This window comes from Marmota flaviventris, chromosome 1, assembly GCF_047511675.1.
Source record: "Marmota flaviventris isolate mMarFla1 chromosome 1, mMarFla1.hap1, whole genome shotgun sequence".
Classification (NCBI taxonomy): Eukaryota; Metazoa; Chordata; class Mammalia; order Rodentia; family Sciuridae; genus Marmota; species Marmota flaviventris.
In genome coordinates this window covers 173,502,114-173,522,019 of record NC_092498.1, presented here as the reverse complement: position 1 = coordinate 173,522,019, position 19,906 = coordinate 173,502,114, and the positions used below count along the sequence as shown (strand labels likewise).

Below are 19,906 nucleotides of genomic sequence, written 5' to 3'. Positions count from 1 at the left end.
CTTCCATTCTTCTAATGACAAAGGCAGACATCTGCAGGCATGCATATTTTGATTTACCCTGCACAGACCTTCTTAAAAATAGGTATGGAAATGAAATTTTAAGGAATTTTAATTATATCTTGAAGTTCACCAGGGGAGCTTGTTACTCGAAGGGATCCAACAGGGAAAGCTTTTGTGAATCACCCTCTATTGTATCAGAAGCTCATGGCATGACCTCCCACCCCCCCAGAGTGAGTGCCTCAGCACAGACTGTCAAGATCTTCATCCATCTGTCCATCCATCTGTCCATCCCTCTGTCCATTTGAAAATTGTGCCCCAAATATCCACAAAAGGAGATGTTCTGACACAGCAGGAGAAGCCAGGTATCCTAAACTATAACCATTGTCCTCAAAGATTCTACATTTAGTGGGAGCAATGACACACACACCTGTATCTTGCTACAATACAAGATGTTCACATGAACACATAGTGGGGTGGCATATAATTGATAGGCCGGGTGCAAGCCAAAAATTATACCACGTGCTGACATACATCAAATCCTCCAAGTCATCCCATCAAGTGTGTCCATTTATCTCCCAATGACAGCTGAGCAAGTCATCGACCCCAGGACCATGCATGTCCCCTGGTTTAGGATGGAATGCCTCTTACACCACTTGATCTTCATCTAACCCCAGTGCCAGAACTTTTGCAGAGAATTGTGGTTAATACATGCTTCAATTTTGGATTCTTCTAATGATGTCTTGATTAAGTTTCTATTTTATTTTATTTATTTTTATTTCTTGGTACTAGGGATTGAGTCGAGGGATGCTCTACCCCTGAGATACATCCCCAGCCCTTTCTTATTTTTTTCCTTTTGAGACAGGGACTGGCTAAGTTACCAAGACTGGTCTCAAACACGCATTAGCCACCCAAGTTGTTGGGATTACAGGCCTGCACCACCACACCTGCCTGACTTTATAGTTCTTTAAACACAGAAGGAACATGAGATGTAGAGTATTAAAGATGTGGGGGGGAAATGGGGTGGCGGAGACCACACCTGTTTTTCTCTAAATATCTGAGGGAGAAGAGAGAAAACTGCTTAATAAAAATGCCTTGAATTTCCAGTTGGCTTGTCCCAGATTTGTTTCTCATTCCTCTTTCCGGCAACAGTGACGTACCCAACATGTGTTACTTTTCGTGTAATAATTACAGAAGTTCTGGGAAAACTCCAAAAATTCATGAGCTGTCATCACTTCAAGTCACAGAGAAAAGTATCTACATCTCAGCTGGGTAAAACGAACAGAAGAGAAACTGTTTTAATATTCCCAATGAGATATGTTTTTAAACTATTGCATTTTTTTCCTGATGTCATTCTACATGAAATATATTAAAGGATCATTCCCTTTGATTCCCCCTCTGTGTTAGCATGTGAAAAAAGAAATCCAAGGACATATAAATCAATCTTGAAATTATACTCCTATTACTAAGAGTTAACAATAATATCTTCTTATCTATCTGATGGATGATTTTTTTCTCCCACTGAGCTGATATTATGATCCCTTTGTACAGGAGACTAAATTAAGAACCACAAAGGTGACCCATATAGATGACCACGACAGAACTCAACAGGTTCTGCCATCCAGAGTCCCCTCTGCTAAAGTTACAGGTGTTCACAAAGGAATACTTGGATAAGACTATGAAAGCAAAGTTTTTTGACATTTCAAAGATAAGTAGGCGTCTCCATTATCTAAAGTGACACAGGGTAAATGAAATAGCTAGGCTCGTTCTAAAGTGAGAAGTGAAGTGTTATCCCAATATTAACGAACTGTGGGTGATATGGAAGATGTCCCAAAACCAAGCCATCCACGATCAGAACCTCATGCAATTATCTGTCAGGTCTGGGAGGGATGTCATCAGAATAACAGAGTCAACATCAATCAAGCTTCACTCCACACAAAGGTGACTTAAGGAGCAGAACACTGAAACCCAAACCAGGCAACACCACTGGTCACCTTGACCCATTCCCCAAAACACCACCCTCTTCACTAGCCTTCCTTGCTCCCAAGGCCATCCCAACAGAAGGATCACCAGAATCCACTGGGAATGCTGTGGAAAAGGCTTGCCAAAGATACTGAGGCTCAACACAAATGGAGAAACTGAGGCTGCGAGCAATTAGGTGTCCTTCCAAAATCCTAATTGATAAAACTGAGATTTCCCAAATCCCAACTAGGCAATTCTTGTGACTTACAGCTGAGTGAATCTTGGGTACTAGCTCTCAGTATTACCTAGTAATAGACCCACTGTCAATCATGACTCCCCAAAGAAAATTCAATGAACAACTTCAACAGCAGCCAAGTCGTATAACAGTGTCAGCAATAGGTACTTACTGATAATGTTAAACTCAACCCCACAACAACCCTACAAGGGAAGTCCTATTAATTGTTCCCCATTTCACAGATGGGAAAACTGAGGCATCGAGCAACTACATGTACTTGCAGAATCTTAACTGATAAAACCGTGGTCTCTCTATATAAATACAAAATTTATACTCTCAGGGCTGGGATATAGCTCAGTTGGTAGAATGCTTGCCTACCATGCACAAAGCCCTGGGTTCAATCCCCAGCACCACCAAACACCAAACAAACAAACAAACCAAACCATACTCTCACACACTACATGCCCCAAAGCCACCCAAGACAGTACTGTAGGAGAAAGCAAATGAAATCAGAGAATAAGACAGGAAAATAAAGTATGGACCAATAATCCAATCTTTCAGAATGGCCTGCTTCAGCTTAGGTAAATTTAAGAACATTTCCCCCAGCAAAGAGCCTGACCTCATTTGTCAGTCTTTTTTGCCAAGCAACATTTATACCTTGAGATTCACACGTACAACTATTAGTCCTACATCAGGGTCTGTGATAGTTTTAAGGTGTTGAACTGCCGAAAACAACAGGCTCCAACTCTTCCTGCCCTTTCTTTATTGGCCAAATGCTGAGGAGTGTCTCTGATGGACCCCTCATCTTCCTGATGTGGGAATCAGTACCACCATCACTTTGGCATGTGACAACCACTGGGACCATGGAATTCTCAGCAAGCACCATCTCACACATGATGATCGCATACAAGTTAAACATCCCTGACTCAAAAATCTGAACATCCCCATGACCCAAAACTGAGTACCAACATGATAACACAAGTAAAGATTCCATAATGACCTGGTGACACAGCCCAGTGAAAACACAAGCACAGTAAAAATGTCCTATAAAATCAGCTTCCAGCTGTCTATATAAGGTTCATATGAAACAAATGAATTTCATGCTCAGTCCTGGTTCCCATTTCCAAGACATTTCATTTTATATATGCAAATATTGCAAAACCAGAAACCATCAGGCATGTTGGCGCTCGCCTGTAATCCCAGGGGCTTGGGAGGCTGAGGCAGAAGGATTGCGAGTTCAAAGCCAGCCTCAGCAAAAGCAAGGCGCTAAGCAACTCAGCAAGACCCTCTCTCTAAATAAAATACAAAATAGGGCTGGAGATGTGGCTCGGTGGTCGAGTGCTGCTGAGTTCAACCCCCAGTAAACCCCCCCCCCCAAAAAAACCCTGAAATACTCCCAAGTATTTTCGATAACGATATATGGATATCTATCTGTACCATTATCTGATATCTGTCTCACTCTCCTTATTTTCTCTATTACACCTAACAAACCAGTTCATAGCCTCTGAAGGATTCCTCAAATCACTATCCTAATCTGAATTTCAGAGGGAAAATATCAATTAAAACAAGAGTTGACAAGCGGTGGCCTGTGAACCCTATCTAACCAGAAACCTGTTTTTGCACACCCTGTGAAGAAAGAATACTTTATTGTAGTTCTAAATGGTTGGGTGGAAAAGTTGAAAGAACAGGACTTCCTGACACAGACAAATCCTACAAAACTCAAATTCATGAAGTGTTATCTGAACACAGCCCTGTACTCTCTGTGGCTGCTCTGACCCTACAACAGCCAATCTGAGTAGCTGAAACTGAGACCACGTGACCCGAAAAGCCCAAGATGTATCTTTTCAGAAAAAGTGTGCCAGTGCCTCAACTTATGCCACAGGCAGACAAGGTACCCACATCCAGACACCGTACATTCCACAGGGACCAAACAGAGGCTGTTTAAGCCCACCCAAGGAAGGACATCAATCATGCCTCCATCCCAAAGATAACATCGCTTATGTCTATTCTTAACTGAGTAATGAGAGAAGTTTTAGGCCTTTCCTTTCTTTGCCTCAATGGCAATTGGAGATGCTGATGGGATATAACTTCCAATTTCCTGAGTAACAGCATTATCATTCTAAATTGACGAACTGTAAACAGCAGGCCACTTTACACTTCTTCCTGACTGATATCAGAGCCGCAAAGAACAAAATGATAAATTTTCTTTGGGTTTCTTGGCATGAAGCTATATATATATATATATATATATATATATATATATTATATGTAATTTTGGCCTTCATCTCCCAATTTCCTTCATTTATCAGAAATGGTGACAAAAAGGCTCTAATTAGATAATTCTAATCACAAAGAACTGGATGTGATGGAAGACTTCAGAATCACTATCTGCTAGGAGCAAAACAAAACAGATAGGCTTTTCTCCCTGTAGGGGCAGGAGATTTATCAATAGACAAAAGGATGCAAAAAGCCAATAGATAAGGTGTAATTAAAGATCAGACCTATAAATTTTACACTGACACAAATTTAACAGGATTTGCAGGCGGAAATTCAGAATTTAAAACCAGAGCATTAACGATGAAAGGAGAGCTTTCGGCTCTATATGCAACAACATTGCATAATGCATAGATTTATTATTAAGACTAATACTCTATGACTTTCAGCTCCTTCATATAAGCAATCCGAATTATTCAGTGTCAAAGTAATTTCCAAAGTGGTCTATCTTCCTCAAGTATTCTTTCTTAATTAGCTATAATCTATTTTCCGTATATTTTTGAGCTTCGAAATCTCTTTAAGAAATCACAATCCATTGGTCACATTTTGGTTAACTGTGGGGACCCTCCATATGGTATGTCTCCATTCCCCCCACCTTAAAATGAAAGAAAATTATTTCCAATATAATTGTCAACACAGCTGTAACAAGGATCAAAATATAAATGAAAACAACTGCAGTCGACAGAACTACAATAAATTCCACAAACAAGACTGATTCGAAAATAAAGTTGCATTTCTCTGCTTAGTTTTGGATATCTAATGCTTTATAATACTTAGCAGAAGTTTAAGCAGCTGAAGACCAGCCTTACAATTTGTGGTCTCCAAAAATCACAGCCACCAAAGAAACAGAAAAGAAAATGTGCGTCTTCAGGAAAGTCACAAGTTAGGTACAATAACTCATGAACGAGTTCAGAAATAAATGCAAATTGAGGGAGAAAACAGGTGGGAAAGATTAACAACCTTGAGAAAAACAGGTTTGAATATTTTCAACTTCACTAGTAGTGAACTATAAAAGGGTGCAATAAACAGAACTCAGGTGTGAACGTGATACAAGCAGGATTTTGAGCCAGACTTGACCGGATGCCTATAGTGCCAATCTCAACAGTATGACTTACCAGAGTAAGCCCAGTATGGGTCCCCTGAAGCCTTGCGTCTGCGGATCTGCACTGAGCTGCCGTGTCTGCTGTCATGCAGGGTCCCGACGTAGCCTTCCGTCAAGGCTGCAAGAGGGAGAGGAGACCCACAGTGAGACAAAGTCATCACCCCACCACGTACACACAGGGGGTCTCATGAACAGATCTGGGAGACTTCAGAGAAGCAAAGACCTTGGGAATGACCAAATAGAACCTCATTTTACAGAAAAAAAAAACTTGCAGGAGAATCCACAGATTATCATGACTACTGCTCATATAATAACAGCTTACCATGAGCCCTTCACTTTGTAGCAAAGAGCACAGGACATTAAGTCCTTTGTATGCACTATCTTTTTTGGTCTGCAAAACAGCACCCTATGGTGTTTTGAGCCAACTAACGTTTCAAGAAGTGGTGGTAACTGTCACTCACCCAAGGTCAGATAAATAGTAGAACTGGAATCTAGGACTTTGGTTCTACTTACATCAATAAACCCAGGTCCCCTGGCCTATGTGATCTTCACAGAGCTGGGGCTCATTCTACTTGTTTTATAAGTAGAGGACCCGTAGGTAAGCATGCAGACCAGGGTGTCAGGGCCTATCCCACCCAAACAAGGCACAGTGTGACATGAGAAGGATTCCCGTGGTGAGTACCCATGTTCCACACCATTGGACCCACAAATAGTCACCTGCAGTACTGAGCCCCTGAAACAAGAAGCCCCCGCAACAATCTCAGAAAAGAAACACTGCTTAATGATGTATTTTTTGGAAAACTCGAAATGAATCCGATCCGTCAAGCAAAAGCAAAAATATTCAACCCCATTATGGAGAGTTCCCATCTGCCTGCTCCCGCGTTCAAAGACCCTTCTCCCAGCCTCTTCATGGATGCAAATTTCTCTTGTTGTGAATCCACACCTGAATGCACTGATATATTAGATGAGAAATATCACAGGTGCCCGGAATCCAAAATGAAACAGAATTATACTCCAACAATACCCACCACCTGACGATGTTAATATTCAAATCCACCCAAACAAAATCAAGTGCTTTGCAAAAGTAAAAGAAAACGGGGAGAGGAATCTGTATATTCAATTTAAGATGAAGAGAGCCACGGGAAAGCACAATACATTTTCCATTCCAAATTCGTCAATAATAATAATATTATGATGTAGCTTTGATGAGGATATGACAGGCTGGAACAGAAAAATCAGGAAAAAGAAGTACTTTGTGCTTCCACTTCAAGTGCACAGACAAGCTTTAACACAAGTAATGCCTGAGCAGAGAGATTCTATAGAGTATGAGCCCTTTAGAGAAAAGGGGGAATCTGATTAACCCCAAAACATAACCAAACAGTAAACCTCGTATCCCCATATTTATTCACTGGTTCTGATTACTACCCATCCATAAAACAATAAAGGCTTAGGTAACTATCATCCAATTCATCCTATGATTCTAGAGAATTGAACCCTTCAGAGCCCCAGGAAGTTGGCCAATCCGAGCTTCTAGAGGTCAAAAGTAAAGTCTCACCATCTAGTCCCCTAATCCATTAACCCTCCACAAAAGAAAACTAAATTATTAATCATTAGGATTATTTATGTTCTTTGCATATGGGGAAACTTTATTTGCCTATTTACTCTGCTTTAAGTAAGTTCTGTCAAATAACTCTTTCTCGTTGTATCCACACAAAATGAGTAAAAACGACTGATTATACAATGCTTTTTAAATGCCTGTAAAGAAATAACATTTCGTAAGTGGCCCTGGATTTAGACTGAGGCCAAGAGACCACACCAACATGTAAGTTTAACCACAGTAACTGAGCTTTGGCTGGGTGCAGAAGCACCTGCAGCCAATTAATATTAGATTGCAAACAATTAATGGGTAACCAGCCAACCAGGTGACTGACTAAGCTGTAGCCTGTTAAGTTCTTGTTTTTCCTCTGTCTCACCTTCATTTCCCTACAAATGCCGTCAGATCACATGTTGGTTGGAGTTCTCAGAACCCACTCAATCCACAAATCATTTTTGGTTTTGTTCAAATAAACTCTGCTAAATTCAATTGACCTAAGGATGTTCCTTTTAACACAACACAGTAGAAATTTACCACACAGTCTCCTCATTTGCAATAATAAACCTAAGTGGGTATTACAGATTGGACAGCCACTCCCTGTCATCACCAATCTTGCCAGCTCTAGTGATAGACTGTTTGGTTTCAGCCTGTCAATCACTATATCATCTCCCTGTTCCCACTGATGCATCCAGGCCTAGGGATATCAGCCAATCAGAGATTCTTCTTTCCTTCTGGAGGTGTTATGACATTAGCCCAGAGCCTTGAGAGAGTGGCCAAGGATCAAGTAAGGTATCAACAGAGGAGATAAAAAATGGAACCAAGTCAGAGGAGGCAAACCTATAGATGAACTCTCTTGATAATGTCTATGACCTGGACAAAGGCAATTTAAAGCCAGCACTATCTGTGGCTTTATAGCTTCATGAACCAATTACCTGTTCAAGTGTCTTTTTCTCTTTCTCACATGCAAAAGACACCCCAGTGAGACACACAGTGTCTTGTAAACAGTTGCTTCAACTTCTGATTGCCAATTTCTCCATTCATAAAGGGCCATTGTTAGAATAGTGGTCTGAACTGCTTTTAACCAAAAAAGCCAGGTGTGGTGGCGCACGCCTGTAACCCCAGCAGCTTAGGAGGCTGAAACAGAAGGATCCCAGGTTCAACACCAGCCTCATCAAATTAGCAAGGTCCTAAGCAACTTAGCAAGACCCTGTATCAAATTTTTTAAAAATATTTTTTTAAAGGGCTGTGGATGCAACTCAGTGTTGAGCACTCCTGGTTTCAATCCCTTGTATCAAAAGGGGAGGGGAAAAAACACAAAACTATACCTGGAATTTGGATTTAATTGGTCTGGGGTGGAGCTAAGACACCAGTTTTGGGTGTTGCTATGTAGCTCAAGCTAGCCCCAAACTCCTGCCTCAGTCTTCCGGGTAGCTGGGGCTGTGGGAATGAGCCACTGCTCCTGCCTCTGAAGCCAGAGATAAAAACCAGCAAATGTCCCAAGGGAGCTGGGCCTAAGGTCGCCCTTATCTTTGACATTCCCAACTCTTGTCCTCAAGGTCCGTAACTTCACAGCCAAAGGCTTCACACTGATGCAGGGTTGGCAGAGCACAGGGGAGTGGGCCTGCTGCAGAACTGACCAAAACATGGCTCCAAACTGAGCAAGAACAGAGTTCTAACCTGAAAGCTCACAAACAAACCAGGTGGGAAATTAAGGAAGGAATGGGGTGTTCTTCAAGGATATTAATTCCTCCCCATGCTCTGATGGAACTCAGACTCGTAATCCCCACTACCCCCCCGATTCCCAGAACCTCTGGGATCACCAGGGTAGTGCAAGGCGCACAGAGACTGCCAGGAAGGTCTCGTATTGGAGGAGCATCAGTGCTGGGAAAGCCCAGTGGCAGGTCCACAGCTGAGTCAGGTAAGCCCACATCTCCAGGCCCCTTGCTTAGATCAGGACCTGTATCCCAATAGCCTTGAACAAGTCCTTGAGGCCATCAGGTTTGAGGTCCCACCCTTAACCAGCTCCCGAAGCAAACTAAATTATTAACGCAAAAGCAAATCCACAAAGATATATCCAATGGAAGAAACAAAGAAGTTGACACCATAAGATCCTCCCCTATGCACTCAATACCCGTAATGTGCAGTCACCTTCCAAGTGACATAGGGAACATGGATCTGAGTTGAGCAGCAGAAACTGCCTGTCTAAAGATGGGTCTCTTGGGACAAAACAGGAGCTGCAGTAATGTCGAACACAGCCCAGCTGACAAGCAGTAACAGAAGAGCTGAGGGCCACCCCAAGAGAGATGGTCCCCTTGTCTTGCTCACTCTCCCTCAAAGTACTGAAGTACAAGGTGTATTTCACATAGCCAGGGCAGCTCGGGCAGGAAAACTTGCTTCTGAAAGCCATATTGCATGGGTTCTGAAGGGCTGAAGGGACCCAGGAAAAGCGCATGTGTTTCCTAGACTACTGCCAAAACACCCCCAGAATGGAGCTCCCCCATATATTGTGTGTTCATGAATAGTGAGTGAATGAATGAATGACAGAAAGGTCCAAGGCGACTACTCTGGCAGGTAGAGGATGTAACAGTGTGTGTATGTGTATGTGTATGTGTGTGCATACATAACAAAAAACGCCACCTTCTCCTTCAGAAAGATCTGAAGCAGGAACCATCCTGACTATCTAATAAGCAAACCCTCAGGGAGGCCATGCAGAAAGGAACAGTGTAGCCAAGGACTCTATCACTTGGCACCAGATTTGTTTTGTTCAACACATAAATTATTCATTGAAGGTGACTATATTTAGTTTTCCCTTTTATTACATCTGTCAGTAATGTGTGATTCCTTACCCCAATCCCCAATAAAAACATCATCATGCATTACTGGATTGCTGCATAAGTTAAAACAAAATTTTAAGTTCTCTCCTCAATGCATTTCAGTTAATAATAATGTGATTCTAAAAAAATAACAATTTTCTAGAAACTATTATTTGAAAAGCAGTCAAAAATGTATATAGAGTATATTAAACAACTTCATATTGTATTGGCAAGGAACAGAAGATTTGCAAATAGAAACAGTCTGTGGTTCCCAAGTAAAGATACAGAGTCAGCACACCAAATTCAATCAATTTTAATACTCTTTGTACCCTCCTAAGCTCAAACAGCCAACCGATGGCGGCATGGCAATGATATGGTATGGCTATGAATCATGCTATTGATTTTCAATATCTTCTGTGCAGAAAATTAAATTATGCAAATGCATGCCTTTACGAATCCTTACCTTAATGTGAAATTGCATAGTTGCTTATGTCAGCAACTTAATTACACAATTAAAAATGGAGCATGCTTATGAAAATATGTAGCTTCACTTCAGAACAGAAAATAAGCGTAAATCTGCCTATGGTTATCATGGGAGGGAGGACTGGCTTATGCAAACACGTTATTCGACCAGGTTCTACAGCACCAAACCACTATGGTTTATGGAGCTAAATTCATTTGTCAAAGGAAAGCCCAGGAGGACTTTTTATCATGTTATAACATTGCAACTTACTGGAAGAACAGTTATATATGGAGACGTATACATAGCTGTATATCTCTTCAAAGTGGTCAATTCTAGTATTGTTTGAGCCCCACCCTCACCCCACCATACACACACCCTTGGTGGGGTGATGAACCAGAGCATAAGGAATTTTGAACTTAAAGTTGCCTTTGAGGGTTGGATCATGTGCATGGAAGAATCCAGCCACTCCCATCCTCCAGGAGAATCTAGGTCTCTGAATTCCAACAAGATGAAAGCGGAGATTTCAAAACCAGTAGTATTAACTAGCCGGGGATGCTTACATCTCCCTCAGCAAGAGGAATCTTAAGTCAACCTGGTTGCTAGGCAGAGAGTTAAATGAGTGACAGGTATTTTCATCAGGGAGTTTTCAAAAACGCCATTTCCTCTCAGAACTTCTACGGAGCCTACCTCATTTCCAGCCTGAAGCGAAAAAGATAAAAATGTTTCCAGCCCCAAAGGCCCAATCCTTTCCTATAAAAATAGCCTCAGAGTTACCTACTACTGAAGATATCAACGCAACCGCTTCCTATGTGCATGATTTAATTTCCCACAGCTACCGGACATAGTTTATAAGAATAAATGTTTTTATTCTGGGAATATTAAAGCAGATGTGTAACCCATCTGCCTTAACTGGATCTTCAGGAGAATTCTGTGTAGTCAGTGTTCTCAGTGTTTCACAGATATTTTGACTTGGGGAAGGGTGGGTTGGGGGGGGACTTCAAGCTGTGTTAACTCTTTGATATTTTGCAGGGAACCTTTTTCCATCTAAGAGCCTTGCCCCTTTGGGCATATTAAATAATGTTCTTGACATACAGTTCTTAGGATTTCCCATCCGAAAGAAGCAAGAATCCCTGAGTCCAGATTAGATAATAATAAAGTCACTACATGGGGGTTGAAAACGTTTTTCTTCCAAAACTGAAATTAGAGAGTACAATGCCCTACTTTCTTTTGACAAAGGCAGTCCATTTCTACGTGCATTTGTATACGGGAATGCGAATAGAAGTCCAAGATGTCCGCCAAGAAAAGAAGACAAGAGGCCACCAAGGATTTCAAAAGAACCACTCAATGTAGTCCTTCATCATCCCGGATAGACCCACAACATCCACTTGATCTCTGCTGTCTTGATCTTCTGTGGGGAAAAGCGGGTACATGGCACAGGTTATACATGGGTGAAGGCAGATAATCAGAACATCCCAAAGTTCCTTCTACAACTTGACTGGACATCTTGGGCCCAAAGCCAACTACAGCAGTAATACATGAAGTTATTTCCACTTCACCCCATAGCCACTTCTAGATCATTCTACAGGATAAAGAGCTGGGCAGAATAATTCAACTCCCAACCAAACCGGAAAACAGCAGAACACAGAAATGTTGAGGCCCCTGTGCCAGAATGTAGAATTACTTAGGATGATGGACGGGTCACACTCACATAAGGAGTTTTCTTTCTTCCTCCAGAGTCACTGCCAAAAAACGAGCCCACTAAAAATAAGCAATAGGCACTCTCATTTTCGAGTCCGGAATACAGATTTTCAGAATGGCAGACAAGCAGTGAAGCAGGCTGTTTATATCTATTACAACTGCTCATACAACAAACAAATTAAAGATCCCTCAAGGACGGCAAAATCTGCATTCAAGCACAATTTTCTCCAAATTTTTAAAGAGCATTTAAGAACATAAAATCCCACACAATAGTCTGAAATGAATATATCTTTATCTTTTTTTGTGCCTGCAATAGGCAAAAGGATCAAATTATAGTTAAAAGTAATTAAATATTCCAATCAGCCTCTCATTTCCTTTGTGCCTGTGTTTCAATTAATTGTGTTAAAAACGTACTTGGTGAGTGTCCCAAATAGTAGGATCAAGAAGTGTGTTCTTCTACAACTACTGCATTACAAACGGTCCTCTTAGCTGTTTGTGATACTGAGTTAACCTCAAATACAATAGATAATATTACAGTAGATTGCCTATTTTATCATATTCAAATGTCTCTATTGTCTCAACTAAGAAAATTTTTTCATCATCTAAAGTGATAAAGAGATCTAATATAGAGCCATGATTTCTTTCTTTCTTTCTTTTTTGTTTTATTTTTAAGATAAGTAAAATGAATTACTAAAACTCAGAGGCAAGGGGAAAAGGAATCAGACAGCAATGTTGTATCCCAAGGAGTAAAAGAAACACAAACTGCCCTTGTAAAAATGAGTTGTCAGGTGGGAGAGCAAAATACTGAGTTTCTCTTGTGAGTTTATTAAAAAATATTGTAGACCCAAAAAGGTAGAACCCATTTTTTAAAGAAATAAGGACTAAAAAGAGACCCCCCCCCCCAAAAAAAAGAAAAATCCATCCCTCTGCTATTAACTCTCATAGTTTAAAAACTTCAGAAATTAAACACACACACACACACACACACACACACACACACTTTCCAACAGGTCTAGAAAAAGCACACTTAGAAAATTGATTTATAATGAATGCGCTCATTATACATTTGTAAAGAAACTGAAAATATCTTTCTTTCATAGAGAAAACATCTTTAAAAAGAAAAAAAAAAAGCCCCCAGATTCTAAAAACTATATAACATCGCATAGAAATGTAACAACCCCGTCGAGCATAGTGGCACTCGCCTGTAATTCAAGGGACTAGGGCATCTGAGGCAGGAGGATTGCCAAGTTTAAGGCCAGCCTCAACCAGTTAGCAAGGACCTACACAACTTAAAACACCCAGTCTCAAAATTTTAAAAAGCCTGGGGATGTAGTTTGTGGTAAAGTGCCCTTGGTTTCAACTGAGTATTCTAAGTAGGTTGGTAGGTAGATAGATAGACACACAGACAGACCCACACAGAGACAGTCTGTTTTTATCCTGTGGTTTGCAATGAATCAAGTCTCTTCATTCTGTAATTTATCCAGAAATTGAAGCATGTTCACTGGAAGCATTGTGGAAATGTCCCGGGCTGTGGATAGTTACTTCCAATTTGACAACTGCAGCATCTCTTTCAACATCTGAAAAATGGGGGGATCCAGCCCAAAGATTGCATGGCCACCATACTGAACATACCCATGCATCAGATGTTTTATCCTCTGTGTGTGTGTGTGTGTGTGTGTGTGTGTGTACACAAGCAGGTAGAATTTCCAAAGTAGGAAAAGGCAGGGGAGAGAACAAATGTTGTCTTTGTTTTGGGATTTTCTTTTTGTGTGTGTGTGGGGTGGGGGTGGGGGTTGCTGGGGATTGAACCCAGGAGCACCTAACCACTAGCCACATCCCCAGTCCTTTTTATGTTTTTATTTTTTGTGTCAGGGTCTCCCAAATTTGCTTAGAGACTAAGTTGCTGTGGCTGGCCTTGAACTTGCAATCTTCCTGCCTTAGCCTCCCCAATCGCTGGGATTACAGGTGTGCATCATCAAGCCCAGTTTGTCTTCTATTTTGTAATGGGAGATCTGGACCTTATTCCCAATTAGCAGCAAAATGCTACATGAATTTTCTCCGTAGAGAAGAGCCAAGAATTTCCAACTGGCCCCTATCTCCACCCAGTCCCAGTTGATCAATTATATTTCTTAAATAGTCTACCTATGGCCCTCTGAGCATGCCCCTGTGGCCTGGCACAATCGTAATTTATTTACTAAGTCAATTACTGCCCATGGGTTGAGTACTGTTAAAAGTATAATCAATACACAGGCTCATGTAATTCTTCCAATAATCCTAGTTTATGTATAACTTTCGGAAAAGATATGTTACTTGCCCAAGAACACGGAGACCTGAGCCAGATATTACTCTACAGACTGTAGAGTTAACACTATCACAATCTTTTTAAATTTACTTTTTATTTGTGTGTGTGTGTGTGTGTGTGTGTGTGTGTGTGTGTGTATTGCTGGGGATGGAACCCAGGGCCTCACACATGATAAGCAAGTGCTCCACCACTGAGCCACACCTCTGGCCTCTTACAGATATTCATCACAAAACTGAAATTTTCACATTCACAAAAAGTCTTTTGAGTTAATAGCTACTCCACTTGCTCAAAGGTAAATAACATCACAAGTAAGTTCCTACATAAGCCTCAGACAACTAAAAATAGAAGAATTTCAAAAGAAGGAAGCTGTCTAGACAACTCCTCCTACCAAAGGGAATTGTCAAAGATAAAAAAGCAAATTCCCAATACTAGAAGGAGAAAAATAAAAAAGAATGATTTTTTTTCTACCATGTTGTTGAGGATCTCCAATTACAACTAGGCAAACATTGGTTATTAGTTATTGGTCTACCAAAAAAAAAAAAAAAAGCCACTTCCATACCAAGTGGAAATACATATTGTTAAAACTTGGGGAAGGAAATACAAAAGTGATATATGGATTAATAAATTCTCATCTTTCATATTCTTTTGCATAAAATGTGTAACTGACTACTGGATATATTTTTTTTATTCTTAAGAAATGAACATTAACTTGGGCCTTTTATAGAGTCCAGTCAACACACACACACACACACACACATTCTATGTGAAAAAGAGTAGACAAAGAAATCCTACTTAAAAGTGGTTGGGCAACCATTTGCTGACCTCACCACATCCACCAACTCCACCAAAATACAACATCACCAAGCAGGTGATTCACAGCTCCAGAACTCGGAGCAGGTAAGTGCAATGGTTTGAAAAATGTCCCCCAAATTTCATGTTTTGGAGCCGTAAGACCCCGATCTATTCATTAGTGGTATTTGGAGCTGGGAAGTAGCACCTGTGGGAAGTGACTGGGTCATGAGGCTCTACCATCATGGACAGATTAACCCATTAACGGGTTAGGGAGGAGTGACTTTATTACAAAAGCCAGTTGTGTCTGGCATGCTTGCTCTGTGTCTTACCACGTGAGGCCCTTCGACCGTGTTACAAATCAAGGTGACCCTCACCAGATGCCAGGGCCATGTCTTTGAGCTTTCCAGCCTCCACTAAGTAAGTTAAATAAACCTCTATTCTTTATAAACCACCCAGTCTGTGGTTATAGCAACAGAAAACAAAGACAGTAACCTTCACAATAACACAAATATCTACAGAGATAATCCCCAACCATGGTAAATTGTAGGTATAAGCCCAGGCCCTACATTTGAGGATCAAATATAGAAGGCACTCCATACATCCATCTAATCAATTTTGAGACCTGTGACCTCCAGGGCTAGGTTGGAGGCATTCTTTAAATTCTGTCTGGCCAGTCATTCAGGAGACTGACAATTCCCCAGACATATGGACGACTGGTCAACAAGTTTCTATTCTCCCTCCACACTTAAGTAGTTAAAGAGAGTTTCTGTGGAGTCTGGGATCTCTCCATGGTAGTATGCTACTGTATGGAGCCTCTATCCATACCTACTTACACACCCTCCTGCCTGCCCTCTAGGGACTTAATTTATAAACCTGGTAAACAGAATGCAAAAATGGAATGAAACAAATGGCACAGGTGGGGGAGGAACATAATTGGAGAGAATGATCAGGGAAGGAGATGTTTTAGTGGAGAGCACTGGCAGGGAGGGAGGGTGGACTGGGGAACAGCCTACATAAGGATGTAAAACCAGAGTAAAATGTGGCCTAAGGAGGCTGGTCTGGTGGAAGCTTCTCAGCTGGGGAGCTAGAAGGGGGAAATGGAGGAAGAAGAAGGGCAGGATCCCCCAGGACCTCAGGGGAGACTGGGGAACTCAATGGTGGCAGCCAATGTGGTCTCGTGTATCATATCCTTTAAAACAGCTGCATTGAGATATAATGGGTTTTAGTGTAATTGCGGAGTTGTGCAACCATTACCATAATCTAATTTTAGAGCATTTTTACCCATGTATGCTTTTAAAACATGACTCTGAAGTGCAGGGAACAGATTGGAGGAAAGCTGGTGGGAGTCAAAGCTAAAGCTGATCTCCCTAGCCCCCGGGAAGAGGGGGGTCAGGACAGAAAATTCACTAAGTGTATTCTTGCACTTGTGCAAAGCAAGTCGGAGACATTCTCCCAGAAGCTAAATGTTGGAGAGCAAACATTTTACCCTAATATGTACATTTTCTGTTGTTTTCTATGGACATCACTTTGACCATTTTCACTTGAATTAAGAACGATCTAGAAATGAGTTGCAAGTCAGGTGCAGTGGCACGTGCCTATAATCCCAGTGAGTCAGGAGGCTGAGTCAGGAGGATCACAAGTTCAAAGATGAGCTTGTGCAACTTGGTAAGACCCTAGGCTGTAGCTCTGCGGTACAGTATCCCTGGGTTCAGTTCTGCAGAAGGGGTGGGGGGTTGCTTATGGAATAGCGATTTAAAATATAGCAGTTATGAGAGTCAAAGCAGATACAATCATTTACCAATACAAGAAGGAAAAGAAAGAAGCAAGAATAATCTTTCTCACTATATTCTGTCAGAGCTACATACTGCATAAAACTACATATCTACAATATCATGTAAAAAATAATGATGATAATAAGCGCCTGTCTGTACGATCCTTGGAAAGGAACGGATTTACTGGTATTTCAGAGGGACCCTAGAGGGAGATATTTTAAAAACCCATTTTATGTTTAAGCAGGAATGAAACCATGGCCTCAACCCCATCTCTCCCAGAAATGGATCTGGAGAAGAAGAAAACAAAAAGTCTCCCACAAGTAGTGGTGAGCAACTGGAACAGAAGGCAACTTAGACAAAGGCCAATTGATAAATGAAATCAAAGGTAATTCATCTCTACACAATGATAAAGATTTGTCTTTAGCAACTGTTGAAGATTATCTATAATCATACAAATGCACCCAGGGATAAACATGCTAGGCACTGATAGGGAGATAAATGACTAAAGAGACTGCTTCCTCCTTCCTTTGGAGTCCCCCAGGAGGATACTCTGCCTCCTGAAACCCTGAAAAACAGGCCACTGGGATGGCCTTCTTTGATACAATCCCTGACACCTGTCGCTGGCGTTTAAAAGAAAAATAATAATAACCCGCGGAACTGGGTTAGTATTGCCCAGGCAACCACTTTAATGCTACTAGCCAGAATATCCCAGGGCTACAAGTTCATTTTTTGTTATCTCCATTTTTATTAAGTGTTAGATTTGCTTCCATTCCAGCAAGAGTGAGGTGGGCTTTGTTCTCTTCAATTGCAGCAAAGAAATCATCAGAAGAAATATCTTGCATTTTTTGCTTTGCTTGAAGAGGAGTTATTAACTTGAAATAACACAATACAAGTCTCAAGGAAAATAATTTAAGAGGGCTATTACGATCTTAAAATAAAACGATTTAATTAAAAAATCCTAACCACATAAAAATTTTCACCAGATCACATCAAGATGGCTAAAGCACTTATCTCTAAGTCTATTTAGATAGCTCTAAAAGCAATTTCTTAAATAATTATAAGGGGGGGGGAATTTTCCTGTTTTTAGAAAAAGGGCTATTTCACCAAACGTCCTTTTCCTGATGAAGAAAGGGCAGCAATTAAATAAGCAAGGTTTGTTTCTTTTTCCTTCCTTGGTTCTGTTTCTTCTAAAATCTTCTCAGGCTAGGACCAATTACATTACAAGACCCATCAAGAGTCAAATGGAAAAGCCGTTTTATGACTTTAGAAAGCTCAACTCCAAAATTGAAAGTTTCAGTTCAATATCTCCTCCCCCCCCCCCCCCGCCCTCAATACCTATTTATATACAAGAAGCATAGTGAAATCAATTTCAGGGAGACTTTTCTACTCTAAATTTAAATTCTTTTTATGACTGGAAGTCAGTCAAACATGGGACAGGAGGGGAAATAAAGAGACAGTGTTATCCTATTGGTTTAAAATAAATATCCAGGCAGCTTTTATATGTCTTTGGGGGGCCTCAGTATCAGGCAAAATTGAATGAAGCCAACTCTTCATTTGATTTTGCACAGCCGATAAGAAGGATGTAGCATATGCAGTTGAATATTCTGGAACAAATTGGTACAACACGTGGGCTAAGACTACAGGGCCCTGGGTGACAGAGATTCTGAGTGGATCGTGAAAAATAAACACTCCTTTAAAATATTACTTACAAAGGTCTATTCAACAGATCGGCTCTTAAATATCACCTCTGCATAATCCGCAAGGGAGTATTAAGTGAAGAGCCAGGGAGGTACTAGAAGCAAATAGAAACCATGGGGTTTTTCTTTCCTGCTGGTGTGTTCAAGGTTTGGTTAATCCATCCTTTGTTATTTAACACAATGGAACCCAAAACTGGAGAAAACCTTCTGCTGATTTTAGATCTTGTAGAGCCCCTGGATGATATCTGAGGTTTATTCAGGAACTAGTGCTATAGAAAAAGCAAGAAAAAGAAAATACAGTATGAGAAATGTATTGGGAACTTTTATTTTTTAAGGGTGATACTCTAACCAGGAAGTTCTTATTAAAATAATCTACCCAAAATGAAGAGAGACTCAATTTCAGCACAAAACATGGGAAGGAACAGAGAAATGGGATTTGAGATACTGGGCCAGAAGGAAGGTTTTTTAACATATGTTTGGGGAAGAAATACAGATTTTTTTTTTAAACTCCATCTCAATGTCAAAGAAGTATATCCATTCCTAAAATTTCTCTTGCATACACTGCTTAAATTTCTAAAATTAATAAAGATGCCAGGAACAAATAAGATTTCTTTTGCAATCACTGTGGAACAGGAGGGACAGTGCTGGGATTCCTTTAACTAGATGACCTCAGGCTGACATCAGCAGAATGTCACTCCCAGGTTCAAAACCAGGCAAACACAGGTCAAAGTGGTGCCCACCTGTGATTCCAGCCCGCTCTGGAGGCTGAGGCAGGAGGATTAGAGTTCAAAGACAGCCTCAGCAATGTAGGAGGCCCTAGGCAATTTAGCAAGACCTTGTCTTAAAATAAATATAAAAAAGGCTGGGGATGTGGCTCAGTGGTTAAGTGCCCCTGGGTTCAATCCCCAATACCAAAAAAAAAAAAAAAGGCAACCAAGGTCTAAGTCCCTTGCCAAAGCACTTTGTATGCGAAAGGAATTCAAACCCAGACACTATACCAATAGAGAAAAGAAAATAAATCTCCACTGATGCTCCACTATGAATGGTATAGATCTAGGGATTTTTTCAAATAAACATACACAAAGACCTAAACACAAAATTCCAAAGCAACATATTCGGACCAAATGTAACAAAGTGACCTTTAAACCAGAAAGCTCCTGGATGATACTAATGTGATATATTCTGTCTCAAGGATTCCACTAAGG

The 19,906-nt window shown here is 40.8% G+C and overlaps 1 protein-coding gene across 1 annotated transcript in view; it reads right to left on the bottom strand.

The window, feature by feature from the left end:
* Ptprg (protein tyrosine phosphatase receptor type G) overlaps nucleotides 1-19,906 on the bottom strand; it is a 708,866-nt gene that overhangs the window by 528,409 nt on the left and 160,551 nt on the right. The window contains exon 2 of the mRNA XM_071619197.1: nucleotides 5,584-5,688. Coding sequence (XP_071475298.1) covers nucleotides 5,584-5,688 — 105 coding nt within the window. The remainder of the gene's footprint in view (nucleotides 1-5,583; nucleotides 5,689-19,906) is intronic.